The following is a 12,658-nucleotide window of genomic DNA, read 5'->3' on the forward strand; positions in this document are numbered from 1 at the left end:
TCGGTCTCTTTTGCCGAACCGCTAAGTGACGGGGACATAAACACACCAGCATCGGTTGTCAAGCAATGCTAGGGGGACAAACACAGACACACAAACATACACGCACACACATATATATATATACATATATACGATGGGCTTCTTTCAGTTTCTGTCTACCAAATCCTCTCACAAGGCTTTGGTCGGCCCGAAGCTATAGTAGAAGACACTTGCCCAAGGTGCCACGCAGTGGGACTGAACCCGGAACCATGTGGTTGGTAAACAAGCTACTTACCACACAACTACTCCTGTGCCTTGTGCCAAAATTTGAAACCATTATTACTTCAAGTCTTAAGGCAGTGAGCTGGCAGAATTCCTAGCATGCTGGACGGAATGCTTAGTGGCATTTCATGTCTTTATGTTCTGAGTTCAAATTTTGTTGAGGTTCACTTTGCCTTTCATCCATTCAAAGTTGATAAACTAACTACCATTTGCACACTGGGGACCAATGAAATTGACTGGCCCCTCCCCCAAAATTTCAAGCCTTGTGCCTATGATAGAAAGATTCTCACTGTGTAACACGATTTTTGTCCTTGGGTCGCAACTGTTATTTCCTATTTGCTTACCTCTAGAAAGCATGAAAAATGACTAATATTTCCTTCAAACTTTGCTTTTGTTACATTTATGCAAACCCCAAATAATCCCTCTCAACACATGGCTGTGATACCCTCCACCACTCTACTCTTGCTCATGATCAGCGATGCACATATTGTCAGTCTCAAAGGAATGTACTCAATTTGTTATGGTCAAACAGTTGAAAAGTAAATCTGTGGTATTGAGCAGAGTATTTGCTATAACAATATTTCTGCTTCAGAAGGTGGTGAGCTGGCAGAAACATTAAAATGCCGGGCAAAATACTTAGTGGTATTTCATCTGTCTTTACGTTCTGAGTTCAAATTCCGCCGAGGTCGACTTTGCCTTTCATCCTTTCAGGATCAATGAATTAAGTACCAGTTGTGTACTGGGGTCAATCTAATCAACTGGCCCCATCCACCCAAATTTTGTTTGTCTGTCGTTGTTTGTCCACTCTGTGTTTAGCCCCTTGTGGGTAGTAAAGAAATAAATATTTCGTCTGCCATTACGTTCTGAGTTCAAATTCCGCCGAAGACGACTTTGTCTTTCATCCTTTCAGGATCGATAAATTAAGTAGCAGTTATGCACTGGGGTCGATGTAATCAACTTAATCCGTTTGTCTGTCCTTGTTTGTCCCCTCTATGTTTAGCCCCTTGTGGGCAATAAAGAAATAAGAAATGTTATCACGTAGGGCGAAATGCTTAGTAGTATTTCGTGTCTTTACGTTCTGAGTTCAAATTCCGCCGAGGTCGATTTTGCCTTCCATCCTTTCAGGATCAATAAATTAAGCACCAGTTGCGTACTGGGGTCAATCTACTCAACTGGCCCCATCCCCCAAAATTTTGGGCCTTGTGCCTGGAGTAGAAAAGAATATTTCTGCTTGAACAACTTGACACTGAATCTGTCTGAAATATAATGAAAAATAGGAACGGCGGTGAGCTGGCAGAAACGTTAGCATGCTGGGCGAAATGCTTAGCCCTATTTCATCTGCCGTTATGTTCTGAGTTCAAATTCCGCCGAGGTTGACTTTGCCTTTCAATCTTTCGGGGTCGATAAATTAAGTACCAGTTATGCACTGGGGTCAATGTAATTGACTTAATCCATTTGTCTGTCTTTGTTTGTCCCCTCTGTGTTTAGCCCCTTGTAGGTAGTAAAGAAATATATGATGAAAAATAGGTCAGTTTCAAAACATTGATGTCCAAATCACAAAAGCAAAGTTTGAAAGGAAGAGTTGTTATTTCCTTTGATTTCTAGATAGAAGCAAATAGGAAATAACAGTTATTGACCGAAATAAAATAAATAAATAAAGAAAGAAATAAATAATTTTGTGAACAGTGTTATCACTTCAAGTTTTCCTCTAACATATTATTATTGTCAACTCTATTCTAATACTTTACAAAAACATGATTTTCATGGTGTTCTTCATTTCTTACTCCTCCTCCTTCATTCCCACCCTCATACACAATATGAATATTGAAACATCAGCATTTTTTCACACAAATTCCAGGGGGCTTCTGAACTCTTATAACAATAAAAGCTATAAATTCCAATGTATTTTTAACCATATTTCTGAGGTATTTGTTTGTATTTTGACCGAATTCTGACCTGTATTCTTTCATATTTGACCACTACTGAACTCTGTGTTTTCTTAAACGGAATGAAAACCTCAAGAAAAAAAGTTAATGTTTGTGACATGTGGTTGATCATCTGTAAAACAATGCCTCACTGATTTGTAGACAAACTACACTGGTTGTCAAGTGGTGGTGGTGGACAAACACAAAGACAGAGACACACAAACATATACATTCATATACATCTATAGGTGTAGCTGTGGGATAAGAAGTTTGCTTCCCAACCATATGGTTCTAGGTTCAGTCCCATTGTATGGCACCTTGGGCAAGTATCTTCTACTATAGCCTTGGGCCAACCAAAACTTTGCGAGTGGATTTGCTAGACAGAAACTTGAAGAAGTCCATTGTGTGTGTGTGTGTGTGTGTGTGTCTGTGTTTGTCTACCACCACTGCTTGACAACTGGTGTTGGTGTGTTTATGTCCCCATAACTTAGCAATTTGGCAAATGAGACAGCTAGAATAAATACCAGACTTGACAAAAATTAAACAGTATAATAAGTACTGGAGTTGATTCATTCAACTAAAATTCTTGAAGGCAGCGATCTTCTTCTTACAGCATTCACCCGGGGTGGGTTGAGCTGGCTTCATTCATCCTCAATGCTGCATCTTTCACAAACGCCGACCAGGCCTGGCGATTTGAGGCTAACGACCGCGTGATCTCCAACCACTCCTTGTTCCAGTGGTGAATGCCATAGATATGGGGGCCTAGGTTGGGTTCCAGATCAGCCTTGACTGTCATCAGCCAGGTTTTTCGTTGTCCACCACATCACTTTTGCCAACTCTGAAGGGGAGCTGGGGCAATTGCTTCGTAGATGAATTCTCCTGGTTGACGATGCTCCAGCATGGCTGCAGTCCAATGACTGAGACAAGTAAAAAAGTTACAACAGACTTCCACACATTTTCTGTCTACCAAATTTACTCACAAGGCATTTGGTCTTGGCTTTAAAAGAAAAAGACACTTGCCTAAGGTGTCACATTGTGGGCCTGAACCTGAAACCACATGGTTGCAAAGTAAACCTGTTAACCACACAGCTATTCCTATGTCTGTACCTTCTTTCATACATATGAATGTTAATATGCACCTTCAACAACTCAGTACATATTCATGTGTTTGTTTATACATGGAGTTGTATGTAACAAACTAGAAATTACTAATATTTTACTAGGAAAAGTAGTTTGTTGGTTTCATTATACTTTTTTAATAAGCAATATTTTTTTTCTTTTACAGGGAATGGTTTTAGTGAGCCCAGAATCATCTCCTTTTGCTTGTATTGAATTTGATGCAAATATCTACGTTTTATTTCATGCTAAACACATATCGACTGGCTTCCAAACAACAATACATGTTGGTAATGTCAGGCAAACGGTGAAAATTGTCAGAATGGATAAAGTAAGTTAACATTAAATAACATTTCGTTTTTGGATTTGGTTTGCAAGATTCTTTATATGAGTTCGTGTGTTGAAGCATATTCTGTTGCGTCTGGGGAGAGTCATTCTCTTGTAGCGCCTTATTATTTAACACACTCACCGGTAAAATTTCCACTTATTTCTTAATTTTATTTTCTAAAATTTTCGTTGCATCTTGCAACCTTTTTAATAGTCTTGAGAGTCAAGACTATTAAAAAGGTTGCAAGACGCAATGAAAATTTTAGAAAATAAAAATAAGAAATAAGTGGAAATTTTACCGGTGAGTGTGTTAAATAATAAGGCACTAAAAGAGAATGACTCTCCCCAGACACAATTAAATAACATCTTAGACTTGAATGGAATTTACTCAGTTCATAAGGTGCTGCCCTACTGATCAAAGAGTTTTTTACTCTGTTATTATGATTGCTATGAGGTTTTAGCCAAAACACTTTAAATTTCAGTGGTCCTGTACATGTAACTGTGATTAGGTTAGTGCAGTAAGTTGTTGTGATTCTGTAAAATTGATATTTCGTTGGTTCTCAGTGCTCAGCTCAACATTTTCCATGGGTAAAGCTTGGAGAGGGAATGGATTTTGATACTGGGCTTCTGCAGATACTGGCATTCTTTCAGTTACGTTGACAAGGGTTCCAGTTGATCTGATCAACAGAACAGCCTGCTCATGAAATTAACATGCAAGTGGCTGAACACTCCACAGACACACATACCTTTAAGATAAGCCTCAGGGAGATTCAGCATGACACAGAATGGGACAAGCCTGGCCCTTTTGAAATACAAGTACTACTTATTTTTGCCAGCTGAGTGGACTGGAGCCACCTGAAATAAAATGTTTTGCTCAAGGACACAATATGCTGCTAGGAATCAAACTGAAAACCTTACGATTGCAAGCCAAATACCCTAACCACTAAGCCATGTGCCTTTCCGCAGATACCTAAATACAAAACCTTCAAGATACCAAATCTAATCCATTAGCAATTCCTCATACTTGAATAAGTGTGATTCCTGTAGAGTTTGAGTGAGTTCTTGCTAAATTATCTTATTTCATTTGTGCCTCCACTTTATGGCTGTACTCAATCATTAGAAGCACCGTGATGACAAACTTTTTGGTAAAGACTTAACGAACTCATTGAGGGTTGTGTGACATTATTCGTAATTACATAAAGGTAGTGAGCTACAGTGGAAAATGATTTGTTGTGTTTGCTCCAACTCATTATATTCTGAGTTCAATTTTCATCAAGATCAACTTTGCCCTTCATCCTTTTAGGGTTAATAAAATATATATCAGTCAGATACTGTTATGATGCAATTGATTTGCCCCTTCCCCTCAAAATTTCTGGCTTTTTGCCACATTTTGAAAGCTTTATTTGTACAATACTGTTAATTTATATTATCTTTAGTTTAAATGTGCATAATTTAGTAGAGCTTTTCTTTTTTTTTTTTAATCAAAAGACTCCAGAGCTAATCACAAACCTGTTTTTCAAATATTGCTTGACCAAATAATGCAGATACACTTGAGCTGGCAGAATCGTTAGCACACCGGGCGAAATGCGTAGCCGTATTTCGTCTGCCGTTACATTCTGATTTCAAATTCCGCCGAGATCGACTTTGCCTTTCATCCTTTCGGGGTCGATAAATTAAATACCAGTTACGCATTGGGGTTGATGTAATCAACTTAAACCCGTTGTCTGTCCTTGTTTGTCCCCTCTATGTTTAGCCCCTTGTGGGTAAAAAAGGAACATATCAAACTTTTCAAAGATAAATCTATAGAGTTTCTTCAAATTCAACTGATAGAATTTTGGATTCTGGTTATCTTGTATCTTTTACATATTGGCAAACTTAGTGATGTTTGTCTGTTAGGATTTCTCCAAGTAAGTTGTCAATCAGGTGCTTAACCCTTTAGCGTTTGAAATGGCCAGATCTCCAGCTTGCCACCTTAGTAATTGAAAATATTTGTATCTCTAACATGCTATTTGTGTTTTGGCGTCAATTTCCTTAACTTTCTATATTTTTCACACCTGTTTTTTCTCTGTTTTTTTCCAGGAAGCTATTAAGACAAATGAAAAGGCTCAAGTGACATTTCATCTGATAAAACAACCGGAATATATTCGAATAGGTGCTCAGCTTCTTTTTCGAGAAGGTCAGACCAAAGGAATGGGCGAAGTAATAACTGTTTATCCATTCAATGAGAAAACTCCCCACAGATGAACAAAAAAAAAAAAATACTAACTAATCTGTTAATTTCTTTCTCCATGCATATTTATTTCATAACAATGCACATTGTGATTATTGTTTGAATCTACAGTTGTAAAAAATTACAAAAAACAAAACAAAACAAAAAAACAATTTATCTGAAAGTTATTATATTTAAACTGATAACTTTCAAATATAAGTACTGTTTATTGATGCTTGAAACAAGCACGCATTATTTAAAAACAATTTGTCCATGTTATATTAAATTTTTATTATGAATTTATTTAATTACATTGCATCATATTATGTATTTGTCTGATAAAATTTTGTATATATAATTTATCAGAAGTGGTAGCTTTTCTTCAATATCATCTCATCTCTATGTATATAAACGGCAAAATGTCTGTGTGTGTGTCCTTTATACAAATCCACAATTTTTCAGTTCGAGGGCTCGCACTTTCTATGGTCGTTCAAAACCGTCCAAGGGTGGTCGTGCACATCTTTACATTTCCCCAGTCACAACGCAAAGCCGTTAAAAAATCAATAGAAGTGACTTTTTTGTAAATTTTCTATCCAAAACCCAATCAAAATACCCGAAACTTGATACGCCAATTGAATGCCAGCTAGCTGTATGTGATTGGTCGGAGATTTGGACAGTACTCGCGTGTATGTGTGCACGCATGCAGCTGTATATGCATGCACTAGCACTATGACCCAGCGTTGCCGGGTCATAGTGCTAGTGTCTGATATTTTAGTAGTTGTTTACAAGATAGATGCATTGTCTTTCTTGGAGTCTATCTTAGAATTTAAAACTTCCTCAAAAGTTTATTTTATAGTCCTGAAAATGCAAGTTCAATCACTTTGATACAATTAGCTTTTTATGATCAATCACTAAAAATAGTTATATCTAGTAAGTATAAGATAAATTTTGGAGGTACATATGTTAATCAGAGGCTATTTAACTTGAAAATGGTTCATCATCATCATTTTACCACTCACTTTTCCATTTTTGCATGGGTTGGACAGAGTTAGTTGAGGTAGATTTTCTATGGCCAGATGCTTTTCATGTCACTAAACCTCACCTGTTTCCAAGTAAGGTGTCATTTCCTTATGGCCAGGCATGGAAGATTGGAAAGGACTCTGCTTGCATGACAATGATACTTGTTTGTAACTGTCACATGATGTCAAGACAAAGGCACAGTAGCACACGCCCACACACAATCTAATACATAGATAAACACATGTACACACATACACCCATAAACTGATGCACACATACACATACACACATACGCCCATACACTGATGCACACATACATACACACATGCATGCATACACCTGCTTCCTCACCCACACAGATGAAATCAGTTGTCTCTCAGGGATGGGCTTGTCAACATTTCTGATGATAAGAAGCTGTGAGTCTTATGTTTCATTTACTTATTTATTATGCAAGATCCTGTTTGAGACACACAGACACCCACACACACAGACACCCACACACACAGACACCCACACACACACCATCAGTTTCCATCTACCAAATCCACCCACAAGGTTTCGATCAGCTTGAAGCTATAGTAGAAGACACTCGCCCAAGGTGCCACATAGTGGAACTGAACTCAGAACCATGTGGTTGGGAAGTGAACTTCTTACCATGCAGCCACACCTACGCCTATAGATATTTTTGCACAAAATATTATACTGATGTAGCTGTGTGTCATGAAGTTTGATTTATAAACCCACGGCTTTGTGTTCCACCCCTTTATGTAGCACCTTACACAAATGTCTCCCACTGTAGCGTTTGACTGCCCAATGCTTTGCGACACGATTATATTTAAATGTCTTAAAGTAGAATTGCAAATCATGTAACTGGTTTTCTTCTGAAAGCAGACTTGTTTCATCATCATCATCATCATCATCATCACCATCATCATCATCATCATCACCACCACCACCACCACCACCACCACCACCATCATCATCAGTTTGATTTCGATTTCACTTGCCTCAACAGGTCTTCACAAGCAGAATTTAGTGTTCAAAGAAGGAAAAGTTACGCATAAGTGGGCTGATTACGCCCATGGCATAGGCCACAAAGTTATGGTCTCATATATATATATATATACGAAGAAGAAAAAAGGAATTAAAAAATCCAGGCAAATAGCAATGAAGCACTCAGATTTAAACAAATTTGTTTAAACTATATCCAACTATCAGACATTAATAAATGCAAGTAGTATACACATCCAAGGTAATTCCTTGTATGGCATGAGCCAAATATCATTTAGAAGAATTTTGAGAAATTCAGAGTATTAGACAATGAAAATCCGTATCAAGAAAATCACATCTTTAATTATAGCATTCACCTTACGAAACTGACAAATGTTTCTATTGTATTAACATATTTAGATATAGGAAATATCATTTAAAATAAATATTTCCAAAAATACATGTTAACACGTTTTGAAAATGTTCTAAAATTAGTTAGATTCATAGTATGTTTGGAAATATTATGTTATATGTATGTGTATGTTGTGTGTGTGTATTTACATATCCAGTGTTTTAAATCCGGGTTTTGTCCCCATTAATGGGGGTGGCCAGATCTACTTCAATGCCAGATCTGATTGGAGCCTGGTGCAGCCATCTGGTTCGCCAGTCCTTAGTCAAATAGTCCAACCCATGCTAGCATGGAAAGCAGATGTTAAACGATGACGATGATGATGATGATGATCACAGCTCATACTATTACCACCCCATTACCATCTCAACTATCAATCTACTACCGCCCTCACCATCTCTCTGCTTACTGTTATTCTCACCCCAGTAAGTGGAGTATTCGTTTTGTTTATATATATACTAGCAGTATCGCCCGGCGTTGCTCAGGTTTGTAAGGGAAATAACTATATAAGCATTTTTAGAGAGTTATAGCCAAAAAATAACAAAAAATGCATTAAAATGGAAAAAAAATTATGGTAAATGTTTTTTAAAATCGTAGACTCATCGTAGATGCGTGCTAATACCCAGAAGGGCTCGATATGAATCACGACTATAAGATTTTGGTTAAACTGCACCGCAAAATATGGGAGTAGTTAGGAATCTAAATCGTAGGAGACAGATACACAACTTGACTTTTATATATAAAGATATATATATATATATATTTATGATGGGCTTCTTTCAGTTTCCATCTCACAGGGCTTTAATTGGCCTGAGGCTATAGTAGAACACATTTTCCCAAGGTGCCACAGTGAGACTGAACCCAGAACTATGTGATTGGGAAGCATACTTCTTCCCACACAGTCACACCTATACTTTCTGTTTATCAGATTTCAACTTGTTATTCTATTTTAGGACTAATAAATTACTCCCCACACCCAGAGAGGAAACATGTTAGTTGATTGAGACAGTGTATTAGAATGTGACAGTTATACAGACAATGAATTTACTGCTAGTATTTAGATGTAATAGTTAAAAGATTACTGTGATAACATCAACAAGTGCAGCTAAACTAACTATTGTGTAGTATTTCTACGTCTCAAAGAAGAAATCATCATCATCATCATCATCATCGTTTAGCATCCGCTTTCCATGCTAGTATGGGTTGGATGGTTCAACTGGGGTCTGGGAGGCCAGAAGGCTGCACCAGGCCCAGTCTGATTTGGTAATGTTTCTACGTCCGGATGTCCTTCCTAACGCCAACCACTCCGTGAGTGTAGTGGGTGCTTTTTACGTGCCACCGGCACAGGTGCCAGACAAGGCTGGCAAACGGCCACGATCGGATGGTGCTTTTTACGTGCCACCGGCACAGGGGCCAGGCGTGGCTGGCAACGGCCACGAACGGATGGTGCTTTTTACGTGCCACCGGCACGGGGTCCAGGCGAGGCTGGTAAACGGCCACGATCGGATGGTGCTTTTTACGTGCCACCGGCACGAGGCCAGTCGGGGTGGCGCTGGCAACGGCCACGTTCGGATGGTTCTCTTACGTGCCACCGGTACTGGTATCACAGCAGCAATTTCCATTTACCTATGGTTGTTAAAAGTTTTTCAGGTTTTTGTTTTTCATTAATAATAACTATTATTGAAACAAAAACGTTAGAAGATCATTGTTTTAGGGAGCTTAACTATTCAGCATTGATCCAGATTAGGCAGACATGATATGCAGTGGAATTAAGGAAACTCTTCAAAAGTTTGATTCCAAGTCTTATGTATGGGCAAAATTGCTGATATCTTACATATCACACTGACAACAATGGATATATTTATCTTTCATCTTTTATTTGTTTCAGTCATTGGACTGTGGTCATGCTGGGGCACTGCTTCGAATGATTTAGTCAAACAAATCGACTGCAGTACTTTTTAAGGGTGGTACTTGCTGAACTGTCATTATGTATGTGTGTATGTGTGTGTGTGTGTGAGTGTGTGTGTGTGTGTGTGTGTGTGTGTGTGTGTGTGTTTGTCCCTTACACTGCTCAACAACTGGTGTTGGTTTGTTAATGCCCTTGTAACTTAGCTGTTCAGCAAAACAGACTGATAGAATAAGTATTGGGCTCTATTTGTTTGACTGAACCAGTGCTTCTCAACAAGGGCCCATATGGCTCTTGGGGGTTCAAATCAGATTTTGTTGTTAAAATTTATGTGTGATAAATTGGTTATACCTCTACAATGCAATCTTTTTTTATACAATTGTTAATAATATACAATTATAAAAATATAATAGGATTTTTTAAATATTGCTAGGCAAAGTCGATCTTGGTGGAATTTGAACTTAGAATGTAAAGAGAGGATGAAATGTCGCTAAGCATTTTACCCGTATGCCTATAGTTCTACCAGCTCAACTCCTTAAGTTCTACATGAATTTTCAGAGATATATGTATTTAACAGAACAACTTGGCTGTTATTGAGAGGCAGGTATGGCTGTGTAGTAATAAGCTTGCTTCCTAACTACATGGTTCTGGGTTCAGTCCCACTGTGTGGACAAGTGTCTTTCTACTATGGTCTTGGGTCAACCAAAGCCTTGTGAGTGGATTTAGTAGATGGAAACTGAAAAAAACCTGTCATATATGTGTGTGTGTGTGTGTTTGTCTCCTGCTACTGCCTGACAACCAGTGTTGGTGTATTTACATCCCCGTAACTTAGCAGTTTAGTAAAAGAGACCAAGAGAATAAGTACCAGGCTTAATAAAAAGAAAAAAGAAAATAAGTATTGGGATTGATTCATTTGACAAAAAATTCTTCGAGAGAGTGCCCCAGCATGGCCGCAGTCCAATGACTAAAACAAGTAAAAGATAAAAGATAAAAGATACCTGAATTGAGCAAGATATCTTAGGGTCAAGATATATATACAAGAAGCTGATAGCTGAGAGGTCAGATTCTTGTTAGAGTCGATCAAAAAAAATGAAATGAATTGCCCGGACATGTTAGGAAGATAAATAAAACCCCACTGCAGTACAGAACAGTATTTGGCACGAGTGCCATATATCAGGTCTCCAGTATATATTCCTTAATCTTGATCCTGTGTGCTTTTATTTATTAAAGTTTAACATTCGAATATGGTCTCGTTGTTTCTCCATAATGGCGAGCTTCCCCTATCAACACGTGACCACTGCAGTAAATCTACCAAATAAGTAAACAAAACTAGACATGAATGAAGACAAAGAATTGCTCAGTTAATTCAAGAAAGCAATCTTGTTATTGTTATTTTTGTTATTGGCAGTAAGGTGGCGAGCTGGCAGAAACGTTAGCATGCCGGGCAAAATGTGTAGCCGTATTTTGTCTGAGTTCAAATTCCGCCGAGGTTGACTTTGCCTTTCATCCTTTCGGGGTCGATAAATTAAGTACCAGTTACGCACTGGGGTCTATGTGATCGACTTAATCACTTTGTTTGTCCCCTCTATGTTTAACCTCCTGTGGGCAATAAATAAATATTTAAGGCGATGTGCTGGCAGAATCGTTAGCATGCCGGGCCAAATGCTTAGCAGTATTTCGTCTGCTGTTACGTTCTGAGTTCAAATTCCGCCGAGGTTGACTTTGCCTTTCATCCTTTCGGGGTCGATTAAATAAGTACCTGTTATGCACTGGGGTCTATATAAATAACTTAATCCGCTTGTCTGTCATTGTTTGTCCTCTCTGTGTTTAGTCCCTTATGAGTAGTAAAGAAATAGGTATTTCGTCTGCCGTTACATTCTGAGTTCAAATTCCGCCGAGGTCGACTTTGCCTCTCATCCTTTCAGGGTCGATAAATTAAGTACCAGTTACGCACTGGGGTAGATGTAATCAACTTAATCCCTTTGTCTGTCCTTGTTTGTCCTCTCTGTGTTTAGCCCCTTGTGGGCAATAAAGAAATAAGAATTGTTAGCATGCCGAGCAAAATGCTCAGCGGCATTTTGTTCGTGTTCACATTCTGGATTCAAATGATACCAAGGTCGACTTTGCCTTTCATCCTTTCAGGGTCAATATAATAAATACCAGTTGAAGATTGGGATCGATGTAATCAACTAAACCTCTACCTTCGAAATTTCTGGCCTGTGTCAAAATTTTAAAATCAACATTATTATATATAGTAAGGCAACGAGAAGGCAAAATGCTTAGCAGCATTTTGTCCATCTCCACGTTCTGAGTTCAAATGATGTCAAGGTCGACTTTGTGTTTTATCCTTTCGAGGTCGATAAAATAAGCACCCGTTGAAGACTGGGTCGATGTAATCGACTTACCCTCTTCCAAAACTGCTGGCCCTTTACCAAAATTTGAATTCACTTCTGTTATTGATAGTAGCTGTAGTGGCTAATCTAGTGAAAGTATAG

General features: G+C 38.3%; 1 protein-coding gene across 1 annotated transcript in view; it reads left to right on the forward strand.

The window, feature by feature from the left end:
• The window catches only part of LOC115217367 (GTP-binding protein 2), a 32,973-nt gene extending 27,082 nt beyond the window's left edge, over window positions 1-5,891 (forward strand). The window contains exons 11-12 of the mRNA XM_029787040.2: window positions 3,472-3,633; window positions 5,709-5,891. Of these exons, the coding sequence (XP_029642900.1) occupies window positions 3,472-3,633; window positions 5,709-5,873 (327 nt within the window). The 3' untranslated portion in view covers window positions 5,874-5,891. The remainder of the gene's footprint in view (window positions 1-3,471; window positions 3,634-5,708) is intronic.
• Window positions 5,892-12,658: the final 6,767 nt, after the last annotated feature.

Source organism: Octopus sinensis, linkage group LG11 (genome assembly GCF_006345805.1).
Source record: "Octopus sinensis linkage group LG11, ASM634580v1, whole genome shotgun sequence".
Lineage (NCBI taxonomy): Eukaryota > Metazoa > Mollusca > Cephalopoda > Octopoda > Octopodidae > Octopus > Octopus sinensis.